Below are 27,309 nucleotides of genomic sequence, written 5' to 3'. Positions count from 1 at the left end.
TTTCAGAAATCAGTGTTACTATGTAAATACAGTCTAATGTTTTTAATAAATATAAAATGGAAGTAAAAAGTAAAGAGAGCAGAATTTTACCAACAGCTGATATTGTATCAAGATTCCCGTGGCAAGAAAACAGGCTCATTAGCAATCCACATCTGAAATCTCAATTACTTTTTAGTACTTGATTGTCCTTGGAAGGATGATAAAAAATTTAAAGTAATATTTGTTTTCAAAAATAATTTGAGCTCAATATACATTAAAACCTACAGCAAGACATCAGGTTACCTTACATCGTTCAAAAATCTAAGTCCAGTCCCAAAGCACATTCACAGCCCTTCTGAAGTTTTCAAGGTTTAGGTTAACTGTCAGCCAAGAGAACCAGGACAATATTTTCCTCCATGAATTCTGTTTCTTTTTATAGTCATAAAGATGTCTGTGTTGGCCTTCATATGATTTATCTGGGCATTGTTGTAGGGTGGTTCTGCAGACCCCCTGACCTTTTCCTTACCATGGGTCAGGCTTCGGGGAGGCACTGGTGGGACCAGGATGCTCCCAACATGAGCAGACAGGAATGGTAGGGCCTCTCTGGTTCCGCTGTCCAGACTCCAGCTGCTTGGTGCTGCTGAAACAGCTGAAGGATGGAAACAGATTGTATTTGGATAATAGTCAAATACAGGTTTTATTGGGACTTGACAGGATTGAAGGCTGACATTTTTATTTTCTTCAGTCTCTGGAGTATTTTGGGACTGGCTTCATGCATATTTGTCCATGAAGATGGGGTAGATGATAGGAAATAATAGTGGTTTTTTTTAATGAAAGAACAGAACAATTCTGAAAACCAGTAATACACACACACACACACACAAACATACACTCCGACACATTTTACTGTAGTAAGTTATCGTTTGCTTTGAAAATCAAGATAAAAAAGAAGCAAAAAAATTACGAAAAGAAATAGCAATATGCAACAGAGCCTGTTACTGTGCACAATGACCACAATGTTTTCCATAGCTTCAAACTGTTTTTGAAAACTTTCTCAATAATCATGACACCAAATGAGTATTTCACCAAATAAAATTAATCTTGAAATTATATTAGATTCCAAATTAGATCCTTCCTAAAAACTTGCTTTAATAATTATCCATAAGATTTTTCATTGATTATGTCTTAAGAATTGCTGCTTTGATTGCTAAACAACAAGCACAATTTTAGGCAAATCTGATAGAGAACATTAGCCGACGTCTTATACATCAGCATTTTGTCACTTAAGGGAGTACTGTAATTGAAAATGAAAAAGATGACAATTCGCAGCTTTAAAATCTACTCCATTTTCACAAAGTGGAGGCAAAGTCCATTTTTAATCAAGTTCGATCCTGACAGGGCTCAAGGCTGATTCAGCTTTCCATCCTTTGGAGGTCAGTAAAATGAAGACCCAAATTGTTGGGAACAATATGCTGATGTTGTAAACCATTCAGAGTGGTGTAAAGCACTTTGGAGCTGTATATGAGTCTAAGTGCTAATGCTATTGTTATTCTAACTTTATGCCTGAACCATTATACCAAAGTGGCTCGCAGACTTCTTAAATCGGTGTGGTCGCGTGACGCCTCATTTAATAACAGCTTCACTTAACAACAGATTTTCTCCTCCCAATGACTTAAAAGCTTAATGCTTCCTAAATATTTTCTATATTAGTCCTCTAGAGAATTTGGAAACAAAGGGAGGTGGAAGAAAATCAATGTATGTATTGTGAATATTCTACTGTGTTAGTATATTACTTAAGTACCAGGCAACGTGGAATGTCATTTTGATGATAGGTGACTTCTGCCACAATAAAGCTAAATAAAAGGATGTCTACCTTGAAAGCTCATATTACAGGGCATCTGCAAACAAACCAAGATTCCAGCAAAATCTGACGGATAAAGCATGTGTTATGATATGGCCATACAAAATTCCCTCCTATGTATTTGTGTGGGATATGACGGCTGCAAGTATAAAAAGTGTGCAGTCACATTTAATCGTTTGCTCCCTGTCCAACTCACCCTGCAAATAATTTGCAGATGGGCATTTATTACATGAACTTTTTTTGTTTAAGCCACTGTGTATCCCTTTATCACAAAATAAATAAGAAATGAAAAACTTCACAGTTTTTTTTGAATTTCTTTACTATGTCTCTTCAACTGGTTGGGAAAAGTTGTTCATTTATTTTGAAAAATCCATATTTTTGTTTATATGGATTAGTGATGTTTCAGAAATTATTTCTTTAACATTTGGTTTGGGGGATTATCTTGGTAAAAATATGATATATAAACTGTCTATGATAGATTGGGATAAGATAATTGTGTATCAGATCAAATGAAATAGTATTAATATCAAACAAATGAAAATCAGTAGTTGAATGTGTTGTATAAAACATATATAAAATAGAATATACAATACCTTTTTCAGCAACAGATAGATTAGGATCACTGCAGGGTTTGCATGGTCCAATTACCTGCTGGAATAAGGCTCTCTGGAAATTTGGATGCTAGGAAAGATAAAAATGCAATTTAAGACTATTGAAACAAACATTGCACATTACAAATACAGAATCATAGATTTAATTAATCAAATGCCCTTTTTGCAATGAAAGATCTCATTCAGGTTCTTACCATATAACTTATGTTTTTAGTTATAAACTGGATTTGCATGTCATGTTCAAGTCTCAAATGGCTGAATAACAAATGCATTATCTTAGAAATTCCTGTGGTGACAACACAGAAAACCTGTGACTAAAGCCTTGAAGATTAATCCTAGTAATCCCCTGGCTGTATCACATCATATCAATTTATGCATTAAGGCTGAAGTTGAACCCAAGCAAGATAGAGGTGTGTTTTTTTCAGTGAGATTCTCTGCCAATATAACACCAAGATTCTCTGGGGTTATATCTCAAAGAAATGATACTGCCCCGATGGGAGCAGTTTCATGATTTGAGTTTCCTTGATTTCTAGCTTCAACTGGATGGGCATATGGAGGCTATGGTGATATGGAGCTTTGCCAAACATTGGCTGGTGCACCAGCAGTAGCTGTTCCAGGATAGAGAAGACTTTGTGACAGACACTCACTTGTGTTCTAATCGCAAGCCAATTAAATTACAGCAATGTATTCTACATGGGACTTGCCTTTAAAGACTCCAGGAAAATCAGTTGGTTCAATAGGCAGCACTCCTGTAGTAACTGGCACTAGGTAGGGTGTCATGTGCACAAATTCATATTGTGTGTTTATTGTACCTGGATTGTGAGGCTCTGTTCAGTTACTCATGCCCTGCTCATCTCCTGAATGGACTACTGTAACATGCTCTAAATGGGGCTGCTCCTGAAAAGTATCTGAAAGCTTCAGCTGGTGCAAAATGGAGTAGCATGGGCAGTTATGGGCGTTCTGAGAAGGATTCATTTTGTACTTCTTTCTATGAGCTGCACTGGTTGCCAGTTTGCTTCTGTGTACACTTCAAGGTAGTGTTTTTGATTTTTAAAGCTCTATATGACGTGGAGCCAGGTTATCTGACAGATCAACTCTCCCCAGTCACTTCTACCTTCTACCCATCAGGTCCACCAAGAGGCATCTGTAGGTCCCATTTGCTAAGCAGTTCCATTTGATGGGACCCATGAATTGAGTCCTTTCTACTATGGCATTTACCCTCTGGAACATCATCTCCCAGCATTATTTTATGGCCTTTTGAAAAGCTCATAAAACTTAAGTTTTTTCATCAGGCCTGGGAAATCCCTTGGCAGTAGAGTTAGTTGAACCATGTATAACACCTTAATTAACCCTCTTGAAATCTTGTTTTTACCTATGTTAATTGTTTAATTATTTTAACTGGTTTTTATGTTTGACTTTAATAGTTTTATTGTACATTACCCAAAATCATTTTGTGTGAGATGGGTGGCCATATTAATTTGATAAATAAATTGCACCTTGCTGCAGGCCCTGAATTAGTAGCCAATAGTTTTCCAGGAGTAGTTTAAAGCAATAGTTTTAACTCATAAACTCACTATGTCTTGAAGCATATAAGCACAGCCTATTTCAATATCAGCATGCATGTGATAGTATAATACATTTATACTTAAATTAAAAGCAGTAAGTGACAATATACTTTTGCTGATACATAATGGAATGTAGAATTTTTAAATCCTCAAATTATTAAATTATTTCTGAGACATTTGGGACTTTTTTTTGTTCCAAAATCTGGTTGTTTTCTCACAAATAGGAAACCATGTAATCTGTTTCTTCTATTAGCATTCATTAGCATGCTTTAGGAAGGAGGATCTCTCTTTCTAAATTATTAGTGGTAATTTTAGTAAGATGCTGAATAAAAGAAAACAGCTGGTGGTCTTGTTGAAGACAGATAGTAGGATGCAAGAGTAATTATGACATGAAAGAGAATCTCAAGCATATCCCTTTTTGGAGATGAGAGTACCCTCATTTCTAACAGAAAAAGAACTTTTGTTTTCCTCTAGACCAGCGATGGCGAACCTTTTTTGGCTCGCGTGCCATAAGCGGGTGGAGCGCAGGGGGGTCGTGTGCAGGCGTGCCGCACCCATAATGCAATGCGCGACCCCCAGTGTGCATGCGCGCACTACAGGTGCTCCCCCTCCCATTTTTACATGCTTTTTTCTTTTTGAAGCCTCCAGACAGTCCCTGAAGCCTTCGGAGCACTCAAAATGACCCTCTGAGCAAACCGGAAGTCACTTCCGGTTTGCTCAGAGGGTCGCTTTAAGCGTTCCGAAGGCTTCAGGGAATCCTCCAGACGGTCCCTGAAGCCTTCGGAGAGCTCAAAACGACCCTCCGAGCAAACCGGTAGTCACTTCCCTGACGCCTCCGGAGGGCTTCTGGGGGGGGGCTGTTTTTGTCCTCCCCAGGCTCCTATAAAGCGTCTGGAGACTGGGGCAGGCAAAAAATGGCTTAAAAAAAAAAGGGTGAATTCAGCTGGCCAGCGCGCACATGCCTCGCGTGCCCTGACAAATGACTCTGTGTGCCACCTGTGGCACGCGTGCCATAGGTTCGCAGTCACTGCTCTAGACGTATATTTCTCTAGACTCTGCATTTCCCTCCCCTACAATCCCAGAGTTAAGCATCTAGGTGCCTTGCAAGGAAGACTTCCTATTCTTCCAGGTTGATTTGAAGAGTGGCTCTGCTTCCCTTTCAAATGACATAGCAAGAATAAGGAAGTGGTGGTGACACTGCTTGCTGATTTCTCTCCCACTATTACTGATTAGGTCTGAGTTGTGGCTGTAGAAAGGATGGCAGAGAGGACACTTGTAGGACCTGCAGAAACACTTCTAATAGTATGAAGGAGTGAAACCAGTGACTGTATTTCTACAGTCCCAAGACTGGCTTTTAGTAAAATATATATTAAACATAAACTTTGCCCAAATCAGGGAAGTAGATACTTTCCTGTAGGTATTTTTTAAAACAACTCCCTCCCTATATATAGGAAAATACTTTTAAGCTAACTGTGTCACAGTTGGTATAATCTAATATCCGTCACAAAGATACACACGTATATGCAGGTGCATGGATGTGCATGCATGCAAAAACACAAACACACACACCCTTTACCTGTCCATTTTCCATGATAGCTGCAGGATACATAGCACTGCTAGGCCGATCTCGGTGTGCTGGTAGTAGCATCATTAATTCTCGATGATGGCGGTATTTATCTGGTAGAGAGGGAGAGCCTGTAAACGAGTTAGAACAATCACGTACACATGACAAAACACAAACGGTTCTCTTTCACCCAATTATTTCATCTTCCTGAGACATATAACTCACAGACATTTATAAAATTCCAAATATAAGATGGCAATGACAGAATGACTAATTACATTGATTCATGTGAGGTGATGAGGAATCTTTTGGTGAACAAAGATGACATTTAACATTGGCAGAAAGTGACCAACTGAATGAAACCACATCAGACAAGGATATAAAAGTGAATTTTTAGAGGAATTTGGAAGTTATTTAATAAATACGATATACCCTACATCACAAAATGGCTATTTTTCATCAGGTTATCAAAGGGGGAGTTGAGTGGATTGAAGGACCACCAGGTTAGAGCAGCTGAGTTAATAAGTCAATGAGGGAATTCTGTAACTCCATTTTCACTGAAATAAAAATTTTATGGTACATCTGCCATCATTAGCCTCAATGGCAGTGTGACTATGTACCAATACCACTTGCTTGGGAAACTAGATGTACCAGATAGATACTTGTACTGGTTGAGATGGGCGAAAGATCCAATTCAGCAGGGCACTGCTTCTTTTATTAGTTGCCTTTCTACATTTATGTCATTTCATTTTCAAAAATATGAACATATTTGACTGAATAGGAAGGAGTACTACATTTTCAGCTTTGGCAAATATTTTATACATCTCACTCAACCAATATAAAGTCAGGGCTATAAGCTCAAAAGAAATTTATTTACCCCCCAAAAATTAAGCAGTTAAAAATTAATCTGAAAATATTAAAACACTGGATTATAGCGAATTTTATCGTTCAACTGCAGAACAGCACCTATTAGAACAGAAGCCCAATATAGGCTTTATCAGTTTGCATATTCTCAAAACTATTCCAGAGGGCTGCCAATATATGAAAGCACTATAAGAGGCTAGATTATTCATTAGATTTTCCACTTTAATAAAAGTTTGTTGGAAAATTGCAGTTTTTCTACTTTTCAAAATGCAAGTTGTGGATAATGTATAGCTTTCAAAAACTTAATCTGGGAAAAATGGTTACATTGCTCCCCAATCTCCCAAACAATTTAATGGTTAAATTTTCTGGATTTTTAAAGATATTTATATTGTCTTTAATTTATGTTTAGGTTTATACCAACAAGAATAAAGAAAAAGAACTGAACAGGTACACTTGTTAGAAGGGCTATTACTGCCACTTGATAAATTTTCCACAACTATGAATGTTTGAGTCATAGCGACCTGGTTTTCACATTAGCAGAAACATAGCACACAGATTGCAATAATAAATTAATGAGTAATACAGGAGAAAGTTGCAGTTTTTCTCATGTTCAAATACCGGTATACAAACAAATTCTTAATTCACAAAGCACACATTTGACACAAATGGTCTAAACCCTCAATCACTCACAATATTAATTTAACTAAAATATTTTGCTCATCCTACTCATATGCACATCAAAGATAATGTTGATGCATATATTAGTAAAATATTGGACTTTCTGAAACATCAAAAATTGCATAATGGCACACTGAATATCACAGATTCCTCCTCTTTATCAGATATTTCTCATATAGTTTCCCAAATGCAGATATAGATATGTATCATACATTTGAGAAAGCACATGGCTCTAAGACAGTTATTGCCTTGACCTAATCTGCAAAATGTAGTTGTGCTGCTTTTGGTATCAGAATTGGTGAATAGTGGGGATCCTCTCACCTGGAATATTTCTTTATTTAATATAGTATGCTTGTTAAATAGGGATGGGAAAGTTTGTAGCTATTTGTAGACTCATTATGTAAAGGGGAGGAGAATTTATCAGTTTTACTTTTTTTTCCTCAGCAACCAGCAGGGGTGGAGTCTGTCTGTTTAATATTAAATTTATTTGATATTTTCATAATTTTTTCCATTTTTTGTACACATTTTACATTTTTTTTCTTTGTTGTTATTGTTTTTCTATTGTTGGTTTTTTGCATTTTATTCTTGTTGATAAAACAATGTTACCTCTACATCTATTTTGCTATTTTTTTCCTTTTCAGAAACTGAAAAGAGGACTGTTTTCAAGGTAGAAGAACATATAAAAAGTAATATTGTAGCAAACTTTCTAAATCCGAACCATTTGGACAAGGTTTAGATATATTTAGAAAAACAAAAGTATTGATAGCTTTTTAAAAATAACATACTTTATTTAAAAGTAAATAAAATTATTATCAGATGTTAGTAGATAGCTCATAGATATATATTATGTGGAACATTACTGGATAGATGCTCTATAAATACATGCATCTCTACAAAATACCTATTTCAGGTACAGTAGAACCTCAGGTGATGACCAGAATTCATTCCATAACTTTGGTTGCAAACCGATTTGGTTGTGACCTGAACCTAATTTGGGAAATTTGTGGTTTATAAAAAAAATGGTGTGGAAGGGAAAATTGGCTGCGGAAAACAAATTGTGAATTTTTTGGTCAGAACTGGATTTGGTCGTAGTCAGAAGCGTTCATGACCAGAGGTTCTACTATATTACTTTTAGATTGACATGGTGCAAAATAGCAGCACACTCATATTTAAATGGGAGGAAATCTTCAATCATTTAAAGTTGTAAATATAATGGTATGCCCATAGGAATCGGATACCCATAAACAATGAGATAAGAGGCATTTTTCAATCAATATCTTTGACTCTGTCAATTGCATAATTCCTGTATTGCAATACCTAAATTAGCCAGGAAGCAGTTTTCTCATCAATTAATACCAATGTTTAGTACAAAAATAGCATCAGATCTTTACAACAGATGTCTTTGGTAAAGATGTCGTATAGAAATAATAATAATCTATAATTAATAATCTATTTGTTGTACAATAAAATTGGCAACTGGAAATGGGATATCTGGGTAATTTTGTTAATGCTACTGGACTAGCAGCTGGAAGAAGTGCTCTTATAAGAGCACAAGATTGATAAGCAAATGATGAGATTTGCTATATAATGAAAATATTTTATTTTTGAAGTTTTGAATTTACTTAGCTCAATCTGATTTAATTAAACACTCAGGGCTTACATACAATTAGTATGGCTTGATTGTCAATAGCTCTGAGTGAGGTGGGTGATTCAAAAATGTGAATAATAAATAAACATTTGTTATTTTTAATTACATTTGTTTTTGCATATCCTGTCACTTTTGGGATCCCCCCCCCCTCAATAAAATATAAAAAATTACTCTAAGTGCTGTGCCATTGGAGTTTTGTTAGGTATTATGAACTCATCAACATATACTCTTACACATAGGATTGCATGAATAAATAATACATTCATATTGCATTAAAACTTGGAATGGTATGTACTACATATATTGAAATTGAACAACAGCTGATTGCCAAAAATATAGCATGAATCTGATCTGTAACTGACATTTGCAAAAGAATACATGACTATGACAACATGAAATGCCTTTACTAATAGTTGCTCAGTGAGTCGCGTACATAGAACCTGGTCATTCATTGCATTTAATGTACATATAATCATTACATACAGACATAAGAGAGAGTGTGTGTGTGTGTGTGTGTGTGTGTGTGTGTGTGTGTGTGTGAGAGAGAGAGAGAGAGAGAGAGAGAGAGAGAGAGAGAAGGAGAGGGAGAGAGGGAGGGAGGGAGACTGAGAGAGAGATGCTATACGTAAATATTTAAAGAGTACAAAACTGTATTACAATGTGCCTTTTACATGCAAATATGGTACGACAGGAACTGCCATTACCACAGCCGGTCCACAATTCTGCAAACTAAATAATCCTCAGACAGCTTTAGTAGACGTAATATGTAATTCAGCCAATTCATATACAAACAATTTAAAGTGTTGGATTTCACTGGATCAACTGCTATGTTAAATGCCCTCCCTATTTGCAATATGCATAGCAACATCTGATTGGATGACTTTGCTGACAGGAGAAAGAAATATGCATCTTTTCAACCAATCCTAACATCAATAAAAGCATTACTTTTATTCAGGTGTATATATGTCACATGCATTTATCATTTTGGGAGGTCACAGTTCCGCAATATTTGAGAACCATCAATTTATATAGTAAGCTATTTCCTTCCTTAAAATTGAAAGTGAGATATTAAAGTAAATTAGAACACAAGAAAGAGATGCAGTTTTCATCTACTGAAGAATAATTCTATAATGTTCAACTTCATGATTAAAGAGAGAGACCTCTCTTTAAAAGAGACTTTCAACTTAGCCTATATGTGGAATCCAAGAAAAACGTTCCTTATTAAATGAATTTTTAATTGTTCATTTTACTATTTATACTTTAAAATAAACTTTTCTACAATGAAAGTTAAATGTGCTAAGCATTATAATGATAGAAACAATCTCCAATGTATTTATGTAATCAATATGGTATCATGATTTTAAAATAGTTAATTGTATATGGACACATTGAACAACTGTCTTGCTTGCTTGTACAGAAAAAGAATAATGCATCAAAGCATGGTGTCATACTGGGACAAAACTCTCATTCCCTAAAAGAAATAGTCAAAAATCCAAATTTTCATAGCTATTTCCTGACAACATAGATGGGCATCATATAATAAAAATGTGTCTAAGTAGATTTGATCCAAAATCTTCTATTTTATTTCAGCCAGTTCTCCGTCACATTGTCCCTATGTATTCAGAAATGTAAACTAAGGGATGATTAATCCATCCCACCTTATCATAGTTATACTTCAAAAAAGTTAAGAGTGAACTATAACTACAGCGTTTTTCCAAAGGTATCTCTCAGTTCATGAAAACTGTCAGTTTCAGGGATTCGTGCAACTTGAAGAATTAGTCATAGAGATACTTTGTTTTTGTTAGCTGATGGATATAGCATAAGTGAAGAGTAGATAAAGCAGTTTCGTTATAGCTTTCTCATGGGTAAAATATTTTCATTGGAGAGGGATTACTGTTAAGCTGGCAAAGAAAATGGAGTCTTAAAAAAGCACATGAGAAGAAGAAAGTTTTGGAAGAGAGTTATAGAGGAATAATCTATGGCAATCAAAAACAGATCTAAACAGCATTGGTTGTTTAAGATTTGTGGTTGGTTTAAAGCAGTGGTTCCCAAAGTGGGCGGTACAGCACTCTGGGGGGCGGTGGGATTAGGGGGGCGCTAAGAGGCAAGTGGGGCAGCAGGGGGGCACTAAGAGGCAAGAGGGGCGGCAGAGGAGTGCTGGAGGTGACCCCATCTAGCGAGCCATTTAGAATCAGTTCATTCACTCACCCCCACCCATCTGGAAGCTGCTCGATCGCTCGCTCCCCCAGCCTGTCCACACTATGCTAACCCTGCCCACCGCTCACTGATGTCCCGCCACCGTCCCCACCCCCGCGCCAGTGCTTGCAGGTGGCCATGCAGCCCTGCGCTGTAAGCAAGCCAGGGATCCTTGCAAGGCTGCTGAATCCTAAGGGAGATGCTTTTGGGAGACCAAAATTTGAAAAACATGTGAAATTCTTTCTGGAGACCAGAAGCAAACACACACACACACACACACACACACACACACACACAGAGCAAAAGTTTCTGGTTTTGAATATAATCCTTCCTCGTGCTTGGGGAAAAAAATAGAGGAATATTTGGATATACATTTTGAATTAACTTGGGAAGAAAATTGCTAAAATCACTTTTAGCTGTGTTCTGTATTAAGGATTCATGCAGTAGCATTTCTTGTTGAATTAGCAGAGTAATATTTACAACAGCAAGCTAAGATAGTTTTATCTGTCTTATAATGTCCGTGGGTAGAGGACTTAGGCATAAATACAATGTTTGCCTGTGATTATATAATAAATTCACAGCTTATACATTTGAATTAGATGTTTTTCAAATCATGCTTAACCTACACTTGATATACTTGTATTCAATACATAAGGTGTTAATTATGTCAATGGAAGAGATAGGAAACTGCATTGGTGATATATATGTCAATGTGTTGATTTGTACTAAAAATGTTTAGCTTAAAGAAGTTATAAGGAATCACAAATATGAGTGTGGAAAATGTAATGTAGTTGTGGATGACCCATTGCACGAATTGTATTGGGAAAAATAAAATAAAATAAATAAAATAAAATAATAAAATAATAAAATAAAATAAAATAAAATAAAAATAATAATATTCCCCAAAGAGCTAAAAGGCTACATTTTGCTAGAGTTATTCTTTGCTTCCAAACTGTTGAGGAAGGGGATTGGACTCCATTGTCTATATTTCCCTTTCCATTCCCATGGTTTTTTAGTGAAAATTATAACCCAAGAAATGATATCAGGTTTTCAAAGTTTGATAGTCATTTATCAAGAACCTTAGTAACTAGTAACATAGTAAACTCAGTACAATTTAGTAACTACTTCACTGTTCAGTAAATTCTTAATGTGATGGATGGGCTTGATGAAGTGATACCAGTTTCCCAATATCTGGTTTTAAGTCACTTAGCAGGAGTCTTAAATCACCACGTTCAGTAATCTGGAGTCGATTTCTTTGCTTGGAGAGAAGTTGGATGACCACACTGAAGCCACGTTCCACCAAATATGATGTTGGAAATGCAACAAGCAACTTCTTAACCACTGTCCATAGTGCAGGATAGCGATCAGAAATTTCTTTCTGTAACCAAAATTCTTGGTACGATTTCTTAAACTGGCTTCAGCTCTATGTCATTTTACAGCTCTATGAGTTGTTCCTCCACTACCCCATCTTCCTCAGTATGTGAAAATGGATTTATCACCTAATCTGAAATTTCTAACAAAAGAAGATCCTGATATCGCTCAGACATATCTTTATGCAGCATGTCCAAATGGTCACAAAAATCTTGAAGATCATCATCTTGTATCCCACCTTTCTCTTCTAGCTCAGAGAAGCTCGGAAATTGGTATAGCTCTTAGTGCCCCTGCAGCTGCCCTTGCCTCTTAACGCCCCCCTAAATCATCCCACCTCCCCCAGAGGGTGGTACCGCCCACTTTGGGAACCATTGCTCTAGGTCTAGGAGGAAAAGACACCCACATCCAAATTGTGTGTGCAATTGCTTCTAACTTAAACTACTGTTGTTACCATTCAAGAGAGCAGTGGAAGGTTGCTTCCAAGTGCTTCCAAGTACTATTTCCAATTTTTAATGAACCTTGCAAAGGAATCTTACATAAAACTGCGGCTAAAGACTTGCTTTGCTTTGGTGTGGTAATAAAAGAAAAGAAAAGTTTACAACTTGTGTCTGGAATTCTGAATGCTGCATTAAATCCTAGATATCCACAAAACCCTGGGGCACTGACCAAAATTCTCTTTATGCTTTCTGTGTACAAAAGCACCTGATAGCTCAGAAAGCATTCTGGGGAGAAAAATTATCATTAGTTACATTCTGATCTTCTTTAGGGAGAATGTGTGAGTTAGACAAACGTGTGAGTTATTCAAATGTACAAACATAGTTCTTTTGCAAGATAATTTAACTGAAGTTTTAACATATTATGTATGTTGCGAGATTATAATTCAAATTGTACTTCATCTGTTTATATTAAAGGCATGTTGATTTAATTGTTATAAGAGGAAATGAACTGATTATCATAAAGTGTTTCGGAACAAAGAAATGTGATGAAAAGTATTTAAAAGATATTTAGAAATACATTTGTTTTAAAGCATCTGTTCCTTTTTCTAGATGCACAGAAGACTTAAGCCTTGTAAATATATAGCTAACATAAAGCTAAATTTTTGGCATACATTTTTACTGTGAACTCACAATCTCACAATTCATTATTTCTCATTTTGTACTTATGGTTTACCTTGTTCCTAAATAACTTGGATATACAATAAACATGTATTGATCAATTCATATTTACTAAATTTCTTAACAGCTCTTTTAAATGCAAGTCTGATATTAATCTTCTGCTATACAATTCTGATTATTTATGTAATTATTTACAAGCATGATTTTCTTCTTAGGCAGAGGAAGGAAAAGTCTGAAGAAAACAGCAAGAATTACCAAATTGTTCCTACTGTAAATACAGCTTGGAACCATCTTGAAAATATATTAACTACATTTAAAGATTGCTTTTAAACAGAATTGATATATTTTTGCATGAAACTTTCCTATTTTAACTTCAGCTGTAGTCTGTTATATAAAATATGAGGCCATGGCAATCAGTGCTTCATTAACATTGGTCCACAGAACAAATTCTTACTGGTCTCCTTTTCACAGTTCATTAAATTTATAGAATAAATAGTGCAGCCATGAGCTTATTAAAAGCAAATATGGACACCCCATTATGTAGCATGTGAAGGAGTAAGCACTTCAGTTTTTTGTATTTAGATTTATGAAATAAATATATGAATGTTTATTTAATATTATTGATATTACAGTTACTAATCACAGATATATGCTAGAAATTTTATCTCAGTATTGTCATCCAAGAGTAACTAGTGCTTGTAGAATATTTATGGAAGTTTTATCTGTGCTCTAAGTTCAATTCTGAAGGAAGGGTATGTACTAGATCAGAAATTCATAACTAACATTTATGGGGGGGAAAGATCATATGATTTCTTACACTGTTAATAAACAGCTTTTTGAGTTATACTTTAGAATGCAGATAAATCAATCTGTGAAGCAAAGCTTCTTAAAGTTGCTTTATGCATCATGTTTTATTATTCTAAGAACAAAATATAACCATAGAAAATATAGGATACTTTCTATTTCAGTGGTATGAATTTAAAATATTCCAGCATTTTGCTAGATAGATTTACTTATTTTCAATAGTACTTTGAGTTTTTGTAAACTGCAAATGAAACAGCTTGACATGTTGTTTTTATTCACTAATATTTACTTCATAAAATTGAATACTATGTCAGGAAGAAAAGTGATCTTGTAATAATTTCATGTCATGTTGGCTTATGAAAGGGCCGATCAAAGTACTCATTATTTTGCTGAAAATTAAGACATTGTTAGAAAAGTGTAGTGTCCGACATATCATTTAGGCCAAAGTGATTCTTGATATCTCCATTCAGTAAGTCAAGGCTCAGTAACAATTTCTGAAATCATTTACTGACACTGAATAGATATAGTGAAAGCTGTTGATGAATGTGGCACATTTTCTGACTGAAGAGGGTATACTACCACAAGCTACTGATTTTAACAGAAAGGCCAAGGACTGAAAGAGCCATGGAGACCAATCTCTCTTCTCACCTCTAGAGGTGGTCCCTCCAGGACAGAGATGAGGCACATTGGTGGGGGCAGTGTGGGAAAGCTTGCACTGCTGCCGCCCAGGCTGTATCTGTTCTGTGGATAAATAGAGGGCTTCAGCCTCCAGAGTTGTCAATCCAGCACCCTTCAGCACTAAATTAAAAAGAATATAAATAAATATAAAAGAATTGAGGTAGATTGACAAAGCTAGGCATCTGAAACATGGACTGTACCTTGCTTTAGTGCCAGTGTTTATTTGACATATAAAATCATTAAAATTAAAAAGCACAAATGAATGAACAAGACCCTTGCTATTTTTGCACCATGATCAATATGGTTTCCTAAACAATATCATCCTCCATGGTGGTTTCATAAAAATATATTATTAATTAGTGTTAAGAACATCAAAATTATTTTAATTTTTCTGTATTACGATTTTCAAATTGTTTATCAGTTACTCTGGGGACACTTTTTAAAAATAAATGATAACATTTCAGTATATGTCATAAACATATATTGAAATATATAAACATTTCTTCCTGTCTGAAGCTAAAGGAATAAAAAGTGTTATTATTTTGTTTGCTTTTTAATATTTTTGAGGAAATGCTGATCTATTTATTAGCTCTCCATTATACAGTTGTCTGGTCTCTGTAGAATCAAAACAGTGGGAAAATGTTTTGAGAAATCCAGCAGACACACATCCAGTATGACAATGTTACCAGCAGTTATAATATTGTTCCGCAAAATTTATACTTCTAGATTGATACGATAAGTTTACAAGTGTGACCTTGAAATAATGAAGTCACATATTTATTTATCCCCATTATTATTACTATTATACCATCTTACATGCTAATGTTAAATACTTTCCCATCCATTTATATGTAATGTTCAGTCCAATAAAGAAGTAATTGTTATATCTGGTAGATGATGAAAAAAATATATTTTTAACTGTTTGTCAATAAAGTCCCTCTTGAAAATAAAAAGCAATTACTTTTTGAAAAAGTGGGGAATGTTACTCAGAAGTGATGCAAAAACAAAGAAATGATTAGTTTCTGATTATGTATCATACAGTTTACATATATATATATCCCCAAATAATACTATCTCAGTGCAAGAAATTCATGTTTACCTCCCTCAGTTAATGTGTACCAACAATTTACTGCCCATATGTTTAGAAGACTCATCTTTTTTGACAATTTACTTAAAGGACTGGTGGAAACTTTTATAATTCTGAGACCATGTTGTAGATCCATGGTCCCCAATCTTTCTGGCTTTGCAGACGGTGATGGTGGTGGGTATCTGCATTGGCAGGTGAGTGTGTGCAGCTCACGCAAATGGAGCTTTGCACACTTGTTCGCTGCTTGTACAAGCAGAGCTGCGCACACTTGTGTGCTCGCCCACCACTTTCGTGCCCAGTTCTGAATGGGCATGGCTCAGGTTCAGGCTGGGGCCTGGTGCTGGGGCCCCCTGTTGTAGATAGTCTTGCAAAATAATTTCTGGGAATGGAAGACTTCTGAAAAATGGCTACCATAGGCAATATAACTAACTACGAAGTAGCATTTTATCAGAAATATACATACTATTCCAATAACATCTTTCATAGGATGCTCCCTATCACCCATACATATATTTTGTTCTCTTTTTTCTGTGCACATTTCGAAAGAAAGCTCTCAGCTAAAACCTCCAGATATATTTATATTTGAAGAAAGCATAAGGAACCCAGGAAAATAAAGATGATTTTGAAGGCTAGCATTTCACTTTGTAGCATTACATCATCTAATGTTTTATATTAAAGATTATTTTCACTGTAAGTCAGGTAGAACACAGAGCATGTTGAATGCCAAGGGAGATCACATTGGGCATGTTAGTACTATGGGGTACCAGGTTGGGAACCCAAGCTGTGAATATTTACAGAATAAGATTTCTGTTCGTTTACTGAGTTTCTATACCAACTACAGGCAATTCTTGACTCACAACCATTCATTTAGTGACCGTTCAATGTTTCAATGGCAGTGAAAAAAGTGACATATGACTGGTTTCCATATTTACAACTATTGCAGCATCTCCATGATCACGTGATCAAAATTTGAATATTTGACAACTGGCATGCTTTTATGATAGTTGAGCTGTCCCGAGGTCATGTGATTTACATTTGTAACCTTCCCAGACAGCTTCCAAAAAACAAAGAAAATGGGGGAAGCCAGATCTACTTAATGACATGATTCAATTACTAACTATGGCAAAAAGGTCATAAAATGGGGCAAAACGTATTTAACAACAACTATCTGTAATCTCTTTTTGTACAATGCATATTTCTGCATTTTTTTCTTTTCCAAATATTATATCAATTATTGGAGAGGTCCTTTCTTTCTTTCTATCCAATGCTTTGAAGGTTTATCCACAACACAATAGTGAGAAGAGTTTTTATATCTCACAATCCCCCCTCTAATTGCTTTTGTTGGAGTAGAATTGAACTGCAAGACTGATAAAGATAGCCCAATCAGTCTGGGATTATCTCAGACATACTCCCAATTTTATTTCTATACTTCAGAATAGAATAACAGAGGTGGAAGAGACTTTGGAACCCCCCTGCTCAAGCAAGAAACTATATCATTTCAGACAAATTGTTGTCCAATATCTTCTTAAAAACTTCCAGTGTTGGAGTACCCACAGCTTCTGGAGGCAAAATAGTGATTTGATATCAGAAAGATATGACATTGAAATCTCCTGGATGTCCTTTGCTCTGTTCTAAGAGCAGAACACCAAAATATCCTATGGTGTCCAGAAAACTAGGCAGAATATGGTACTACAGTCCAAAGTTTGTGAGATGGGCTGCTATATAAATGTAATAAATAAATAAAAAGCAATTATCTCAGCCATTTGTGAGACTTTGTATTACTTTATCTTAAATGCCTCATTCATACCTCTTGCACTAGCAGGTGCAGAGTTGATCATTTGAGATGGTGCGGAATGGGTAGAGCTCAAGCTTGAGGTGGAAGGACTGGCCTGGGAATAAACAAAAGCAACGCTGATAAGAAAGTTCAAATATTTATTATTAAGGAGCCCATGATATATATGACAATATTAACAAGATGAAGGACTTGGGGAAAATAGACTATTTATTTGTTTAAAATACTTATACTGCCACCCTTCTTATTAGTCATAATGTTGAGTGGCTCACAATTTGCTTCATGGCACCTTTATCTTAATTAATAATTAATACGATTCATACACAAAATATACTTACTAGCACTTTCCATGCAATGTAAAAGAAATCTACGTTCTTTTAACTTTATACTTCAAGTTATTATTTGTACTCTCAGGCATATAGGATAGCACTATTTGGGCCAACATGAAATGTTCATATATTCAACAGAGTAACCTGATATAAGAAGTTTATCTATCTATGACTCTAAAAGAAAAAAAACCCGTAAAAGGTACAACAGAAAGAAGCGTTTGGTAGCTCTGGAATATTAATTTTACCTCAGCAGGTGCATAAACCCTTGAGGGCTTTCACAAAGGACAAATAATGGATTGTAATGTCTTCGTCATCAAGTCTGATGCCATGAAGCCCCTAGATAGAAGCCTTTGGAGAACTGAGGCCGCGAAGAAAGATATTTTGCCTACGTCCCATAGGCAAGTTCATGGCATAGACAGACTGAGACTGCTCAGTTTGTAGCTCAGTCTGTTATCTATTATGCTTCAGTAGTAACTTACTTCTCCAAGCACATTGTATGTACTCTATAGTTTTCTGTAAAATAATCATGAATTATACATATTGCTTGCAATGTGTTTCTAATATATTTGCGTGATACCTGCATGTGGTATACATCCTCTGCATTTTCTCCAACAGAACTGTCTGTTAATATAACCATATTTCCTGTTTCACTTGATGTATGGGAAGAAAGGGAAGACGATGAATGTCGGACGGTACCCAGCATATTCAATGGGCTAGAAAAATAAAAAACTACTATTAGCAAATATTTTCTTAAGCTTGTTTAATGAAGAAAATGTCATACTGAAAGGTGCTGAACTTCAAACTCTTCAAACATCTGTACATAACATGTAGAGACAAACATTTTTATTTCTGCATGGGAAACATTAGCAAATTTTGAAAAAATCAACATAGTTCCCAATTGGAAATAGTTAGAACTTAGCAATATAAATACATTCATTGTACTACTCTCTTTTGGAATAAACAGCAGAAAGTGAAGAAAAAAATAGTGAGGAATAGTGAACAAGAGAAATCAAAATCTAATATATATAAAAAGAATGGAAATATAATATCACATTCTATCCAGATATTGTCTTTTCTTTTTTTTTAAACTAATCTCTCTCTTCCAAGTTCTCATCAACTCCATCTAACCATCTTTCAACTCCTCTCAAAAATATTAATTCCCTGTTTGTATATTGTTTTTTTGTAATCCAGTCTTCATTCATTTTATCTACCGCATATGATCAAAAAAGCGGAGTATTTCTTTCATACTGGTTGCTTTTGTAATTCAAATTCATCTGACAGCACCCATTAATTTATGACTCTGTTCTTGTTTTATCACACACACTTAAGTAACCGACTTCTATTTCAACATATGTTTTTTTGACACATCCAGATTTTCATTTCTGACAAAATCATGGTTTTATACACATCCATTTTGGGGGTTTTGACATTCATTCATTCATTCATTTCTGGCATCTGAGCACTGTTTTTCTACTTACATTAAACACATTTTAAAATTTCTCCATCCATTTTCTCATCTTTAATAAATATTCTAAGGTTCAATAAATCATTTTCTTCTTTATATTTTCATCATTAATGTATAACTTGCAATCATCCAGCCTACATAATTATCTTGGTCTTCTATAACATTAATTTTCAGATTTTAATAACTGTGAAAAATGGTTCTTTTTATTAAATCTGGTTGCTAATCATGATTTTATCATTTTGTTATAACCTGCTAATGTCAGGTTACTACATAAATAATAAGAAATAATGAACTTTCAGACAGCAAAACAATCTTATAGAAAATTTAATCCCACAATAATGAAGTTGATTTAAAAATCTGGCCTTTAATTTATTATAGCTTTGAATACTCCAAAAGTCTTATTAATGAGACTTTTAAATTACATGTAGCAGGTATATTAATTATTCAATTTCATATGTTATTTGAAAAGGCAGATACAGAAAGACTATTATATATAGAAAGTGCATAAAATAATACCTGTGGCGATGCATTACTTTGATGCTCTCTGGACTCATTGGACTGTGTGATACAAGCATATTGCTGCGTGGTGTGCTTGTTCCTGAGCAGGCTGGGCTTAATTTTTCCAGAGTGGGTAATTCCTGTAGAGGATATTAAATGCTAGTTGTGAATGGATAAGGCAGAATATAAATATTGTTTATAAAACAGGATACAACCAATATGGCCTGTCCACCAGCTCTACATGTTGAGAAGATAACAGAAATGAACTAAGATGAAGAAGCTGAAAAATTGAGTTATGGTGACAAAATCATTTCCAGAATATAACAGAAAGAACATTGGTAGAGACAAAAAGTATGGAAATTATGAACATTATCATTGATAATGTTTTTTTTAAACTGAATTATTGTCAACTCCCAGCGTTGTTATAGTAAGAGAAGGGAGGAGTGCATTCCACGCATAATGTCGGCTGAAGTTGGATCTCAGATTACTGCAGCCGGCTTGGGAGGGGTAAATCTCATAGGGGAAAAGTGATTTGTGACACAGACTGAGGGGAGGGAAGGAACAGGGGTAAAGTTCAGCTATAAATCAAACAAAGCTTAGACTTGACTGCAAAAAGATCTTGCCTATAATGCTCCTAATAAAGGACTAGTTTTGTATTAAAACTTGACTCGATACTCATGAACCAATTAGGGCATTTTTAGGAAACCTTACAGACAGTCAAGACTGCTTTTAAATATCAGTGGTGCATGGAGGGGAAACTCAGGCAACTATGGCAAAGGGCAAGCTATCCGAAGAGTGCCTGATTGCAGCCGGACTGCAGCCTGACCTCAGACATCAAAGTCAAGATGGGTGAAGCAAGAGGAGATGAGTATTCAACCCCTAAAGCAGTTAAAGCTGAACTCCCCCACACCAATGCCCAGAAAAAGGGAAGGGCCCTGAGAGAGCTGGGAAGAGTGGAGGGGATGCTGGACTGGAACCAAGCCAGGTCCCCAAAGCCCCCGATGGAGCCCCTGGGGAGTTCCATAGAGCAATGGAGGGAGGAATTTAACTGGGCCACCCTCCGCAAAGAGAGGCCATTATGTAGGCCAAAAGAGAGGGGAGGAGCAGTGGACCCACTTGAGGTGATGAGAAGCAGATAGGAACACAGTCACCCTTCTCCACCCATCAGGAGGAGGATGTAACTAGTGCCTCTCCCAATAGCAGGCAGGCTGCCCAGGACAGATAACCTCCTCCCTCCTTCCCAATTGGAACTGAGGAGTATCTCCAGACATATCAAGCACAAGCATACAGAGGCCGACAGGAGGAGGGAGGGGTAGTGCTGATTGAACCGCCCTGGTTCAGGGGGAAATTTGATGGAGACTCAGACCAGTTAGCCCTATTCCTTGACTCAGCTGAGATCTACCTAGAATGTTATGGACACCTCTACTCATCCCCCAGAGCCATAGTGAATACTATTACAGAGGGACTAGAAGGAGAAGCAAGGGAATGTCTAGCACCCCTCCACAAGAGAGCTCCCCAACTGCAAGGCATAGATGACTTCCTACGACTGCTAGAGGCCAGATTTGAGGAGGTGGAGGAGGACCTGTATGCAGAAGATGAGCTCAGTGACCTAAAGCAGAGGAGCCGCCCCATCAGAGCACATCCACAAATTTAGGAGAGTCATTGGAAGGCTACCCCTTTTACCAGAGCGTCTGTTAGTGCATTTTTTCAGAACAAGTCTGGACAAGCAGATTGCCCAGGTAACTGCCTACCTTGACATCCCTTTACCTCTCCACAAAATATTTGAGGTTAAGACTCTCTAGCAAGAAACTGGGACCATTCCCCATAGTAAAGATAACCAACCCAGTCACAGTGCAACAGCCCTGATTGCTAGAGAAGATACACCCTGTATTCCATAGTAGCCTCTTAAAACCCGTGATTGGATCCACTCTGAGACCACTACCCCGGGAGCCCCCCGGCCCTGTGGTCATAGGGGGCCAAGCCTATTATGAGGTGCAACAAATATTTGATTCGAGAAGGCACAGGAGACAACTCTAGTACTTAATCAAGTGGAAGGGCTACCCCTTATCAGAGGCATCTTGGGTAAAGAGTAGAAATATCCAGGCTGAACACCTTATAGAAAGAGCCCATGCAAAAAATCCAAACAAGCCTGGGGAGAAGATGTAGCCTTAAATCCTATACTTGTACTCAAATTGGTTTTGCTTAGCACAGGTTGCTTTTGGAAAGTCAAGGGAGCCGAATGTCAACTCCCAGCGTTGTTATAGTAAGAGAAGGAAGGAGTGCATTCCACGCATAATGTCGGCTGAAGTTGGATCTCAGATTACTGCAGCGGGCTTGGGAGGGGTGCATCTCATAGGGGAATGTGATTTATGACACAGACTGAGGAGAGGGAAGGAATAGGGGTAAAATTCAGCTATAAATCAAACAAAGCTTAGACTTGACTGCGAAAAGCATGCCTATAATGCTCCTAATAAAGTACTAGTTTTGTATTGAAACTTGACTCGATACTCATGAATCAATTAGGGCATTTTTAGGAAACCTTACAGTTATTTCTTGGCATGGAATGACAACCTGAAGATAATAATATCACAAATTCACTGAATTAACAATGCGTGGTTAGTGGAAAAGCTCTGTTGCACCATCTATTTCTTTATTTATAAAATTTATTTGCTCCCCATCTTACAACAGAATCGTTTCTCAATGCTGTATTTCAGTGAAACCAAAGACAAAACGATGCATATTTAGAAAAATAAAGAGTAATTATGAACTTACATGGTACAAGCTAGATCGCATCATTTGAAATTGGTCAATTAATTTCTTATGTAGTGGACGCATCTCAGGATGTACAAACTTCTCATGTACTGCCAGACCTATTCCTAGGATATGTACCTATTAAAATTAAAATCACAATTTAATATTCAGTTTCAATGAGACTACAAGATAATACTTTCAATATTGCAAGCTTACTAAAATATTTAAATATTGGGGCTATTTAAATTATAATTCATGATTACTACACATAATTTCCAGATTTTACTGGTAAGAATTGTAAATGATAGCTAAACGATAATTGATTTGCTTCCCTGGTAACTATTTTGAAACAAATCTTCTAGTAGCAATGTTAAGACTGAAATAATAGCAGTTTTAATTGGATAGATAGCATACATTCAAATACATATGAAAGGTATTTGATAAATTGCTTGTTTTAAGGAATTATAAAACAATCTAGCATATTGACGTGTTTTTATCTGAAAGGAAATGTGAGTTTTAAAGTGAAATCTCTTTAAAAAGATTTGTTCTGTACATATGTACACTTCTATTTACACTATTGAAGATGCAAGTGGCTAATAAAGGTTAGCAAACAGCATTTTTTAGACCTTCATTGTCCCCACTTTCTTAGTTTTCCGTTATTTTCAAACATCTGTATCTGTTTTATATATCTAGTACATTGTGTTATACAGGTGGATGTCAAATTCTACATTTCTACATTTTTTTTGTCAATAAATGCAATGATTGTTTTAGAACATGAGTGTCAAACTGGTGGCCTGTGGTGCAGGCCACATTTACCCTGGCTCTGCAAAGGCAAAAACGTCATGATATGTCATATGAAGTGATCGACTTTTGACACCCGTGTTTTAGAATATAAACATAAGCATAAGTATATGTAGTATAATGTTCTGGTTCTCAGTATTTTATATAGTTTGAATAAGCCTATATTACTTTGCATAATATCAAAGGAAACAAATTTTATTACAGTATTATTTTATTTTTATTTTAAAAAGATAAGAATACCTGTTCATGCATCAGTTCTTTCAACTGTGTGATTTTTTCTGCATCTCCAGGATGAGAGGAGATATAATCCCTATCAAAAAAGGCCTGGAGAAGAAAAATAATCAGTTGTACTTTGGAAATAGTCTGTTTCTTAAGAAACATAAGGAAGAACAAAATTAATCCTTGGTATCTTTATTTTCTATACAATGAAACATGGAAAGCCTCACTTGACCCACATTCTGTGACTATGGAATCAATTTTAATCATTTTGTCACCTTTTCTGCCCATTTTATGCAGCCTGTATTTTCCCCATTCTTGTATTTTGTAAAGTCAAAAGCCAACACATATAAATCACTTGCAAAGGAAATTTGCTGTAGGACAATATTAAATCATTTTTAATTGATCATATATTTATTTTAAATTTCAACAGTAATACTGTCAACATGCTTCTTGACAAAATCCTGAAACTTTCACATATATTGTTTATTTCCACTGAAATCTTCTATTTCTAGAAGATGAGAAATAAATAACTTCAGAAATCATCTATATTGAGTGTGTTTTGTAGATTTTCTGCACTCAGATAATCCAGAAATAATTTTAGCAATTTACATTTTAAGTAAGCAATTTCTAAGGCAGCATTTATTATTTTGCATTATAATTACACACTTTTATTTTTTCAATTAATTTCATATTTATACAAATAAAATAAGATGCTATGATAATTTACTATATACAGAATTCAGAATCCCCCAAAATAAAATAGTTATTTAGACTAGAATACAGACATAAAGCTAACATAGTGTTATAATTAATTATTAAAAATTGTCACTATTTCTAATATAATTGAACATTTTTATATACTGTTAAACATAATAATGAAATATAGCTGTATCGTGAAAAGCTCTGAAAGTAAAAATAATCAGAAAAGTCTGAATTTACCTCCTGATATCGTGCTATGCCACCATTCACAGCAGCATCAATAACTCCATTCAGGCACATACTGAGTAGATTGATGTTCCCATGCATTTGTTTGTGTTGGTACTGGCTTATTAGTGTCCTTAATTCCTGATTTTTGTTCTCCACTACTTGAATAGCATTTTCCAATGGGCTTACTTCAACCTATAAATATATCAAACATATATCAATTGTGTGTGTGTGTGTGTGTGTGTGTATGTGTGTGTGCGTATATACATACATACATACATACATACATACATACATACATACATACATACAAGCTTTTTGCTGTTTACTTCCAATTTTTTAAACTCACATTATATTTTCAAACTTGTCTTTTTGAGTGTCTCTAATTGCTTAAAAGTACTTAATAAGCAATTTACAAAGTGAGGTTATCAAACTTAGTGTCCTTTAAAAGGCACCAATTGCAATTGTAAGCAAGAGGGCTATTCCTGTTTCTTGACATTGCAGTTTCCTTGCAGGTAGCAGCCATCCCAAGCACATGTGGACAAGTTTGTGTCCTCTCCTTATGCTGAGAGGTTCCATTGGTCTTTGTTATGGTTGTCAGTTCTCCTTTCATGGAGAGATCTTCAATGGACCATTCCTCTCCTGGGAGCCCTTCTATTAAATTAGTCTTAATTATGTAAAACACTCGTTTGTTATAACAAGCACATTTAACATATTATTTTATCCGTTAGATAAAAAATTACCCACTCTTTCTCTTTATGTTATACCTTAACTTACAAAAATAATATATTACCAATTCTCGTCTTTCCACTTCAAACCACCGAGAGATTCCAGGTAAACTGTGAGTCAGGGTTAGAGTGGTACGTTCAATCCACAAGCTCTACAAAGGAAAACATAATATAGGAAATGAAAAACCAAATGTGCCTTATTTTATTTATCTATTTGCAAGTCTTACAGACTGCTCCAGTGTAGCATACAAATAATCAATGAAAACAGCAATTAAAATGAATTCTTCTGGAACCAGGTTTTTTTTTTATATAAAACATTAATGATAATGAAAGAGCCCAATCCCATGACTGTAAGACCATTATAACAGAATAGCCTTCCTGGCTGTAGAGGAATATGGAGATAACCTTGAAGAACCTACATAAGAACCATCAACTTAGCTCTGGAAAGGAAGAGGGGATGATAAAGAAATTTAAGAAAATCAGACCTTGATTCTGTTTGGTATCAGTGTGGACAGAGGGAAATTTTGATAGGCTTATAAGACTCTGTTACTTACTTACACACACACACACACACACACACACACACACACACACACACATCCTATTTCTAAACCACTCATCTCCCTCAGAGGGATGTTATACTATACTATACAGCAGCAGTAGATCTTTATTTATTACAATAATACAATAGTAGAGTTGGAAGGGACCTTGGAGGTCTTCTAGTCCAACCACCTGCCTAGGCAGGAAACCCTATACCATTTCAGACAGATGGCTATCCAACATCTTCTTAAAGACTTCCAGTGTTGGGGCAAGCTGTTCCATTGATTAATTGTTTTAACTGTCAGGAAGTTTCTCCTCAGTTCTAAGTTGCTTCTCTCCTGGATTAGTTTCCACCCATTGCTTCTTGTTCTACCCTCAGGTGCCTTGGAGAATAGTTTGACTCCCTCTTCTTTGTGGCAACCCCTGAGATATTGGAACACTGCTATCATGTCTCCCCTAGTCCTTCTTTCTCTTAAGCTAAACATACCCAGTTCCTGCAACCGTTCTTCATATGTTTTAGTCTCCAGTCCCCTAATCATCTTTGTTGCTCTTCTCTGCACTCTTTCTAGAGTCTCCACATCTTTTTTACATCGTGGCGACCAGAACTGAATGCAGCATTCCAATGTGGCCTTACCAAGGCATTATAAAGTGGTATTAACACTTCACGTGATCTTGATACAGATCTTTATCTGACTCAATCTTAGATGGCTTGACAGAAATATCAGGTTTTCACTAAAGGTGGGGCAAGAGGGAGGCAATTGCACATGATGGGGGGGATGACTATTCCAGAGAACGGGAAGTTACTGGAAATGTATATTTATAAGGCTCCTAAAGGTGAAAAGTCTTTAATTGAGTGATCTTATTGTGTAGACAAACATTACAGCGAGAAGGCAGCCCTGCAGATAACAGGCTCTGAACTGTGAAGGGCTTCTGGACCATCTGCAGCTTCTGAATGTTCTTCAAGGGAAGCCCCATGTAGAGCTTATTATAAATAGACAGGAAATCACTCCTGCCATTCCAGGAAAAGTAGATAGAAGCAAATTCTTTATTAACCTTGACTACCACCAGTTCCTAAAACAGGAATCAGTAGTCCAACCCTCAAATTGCAAAGGAGTTCTACTCAGTGGAGTGCAATTCTATTTAGAATTAAGGATGTAGTTTTACTGGAAAATGCCAGAAATATGCAGATGATGGGTCTAGGGCTTGATCTCCTTGTCATCCTGACTAAAAACATCATTTTA

General features: G+C 35.9%; 1 protein-coding gene across 1 annotated transcript in view; it reads right to left on the bottom strand.

The window, feature by feature from the left end:
- DOCK3 (dedicator of cytokinesis 3) overlaps window positions 1-27,309 on the bottom strand; it is a 204,828-nt gene that overhangs the window by 2,634 nt on the left and 174,885 nt on the right. The window contains exons 43-53 of the mRNA XM_081936757.1: window positions 25,594-25,680; window positions 24,816-24,995; window positions 23,898-23,981; window positions 22,878-22,994; window positions 20,124-20,245; window positions 18,720-18,855; window positions 17,829-17,910; window positions 14,905-15,054; window positions 5,593-5,711; window positions 2,434-2,521; window positions 506-628 (exon numbers count right to left, since the gene is read on the bottom strand). Coding sequence (XP_081792883.1) covers window positions 506-628; window positions 2,434-2,521; window positions 5,593-5,711; window positions 14,905-15,054; window positions 17,829-17,910; window positions 18,720-18,855; window positions 20,124-20,245; window positions 22,878-22,994; window positions 23,898-23,981; window positions 24,816-24,995; window positions 25,594-25,680 — 1,288 coding nt within the window. The remainder of the gene's footprint in view (window positions 1-505; window positions 629-2,433; window positions 2,522-5,592; window positions 5,712-14,904; window positions 15,055-17,828; window positions 17,911-18,719; window positions 18,856-20,123; window positions 20,246-22,877; window positions 22,995-23,897; window positions 23,982-24,815; window positions 24,996-25,593; window positions 25,681-27,309) is intronic.

Source organism: Natrix helvetica (genome assembly GCF_964273705.1).
Source record: "Natrix helvetica genome assembly, chromosome: 1".
NCBI lineage: Eukaryota > Metazoa > Chordata > Lepidosauria > Squamata > Natricidae > Natrix > Natrix helvetica.
The sequence above is the reverse complement of the archived record's forward strand: the minus strand, read 5'-3'. Positions and strand labels throughout refer to the sequence as shown.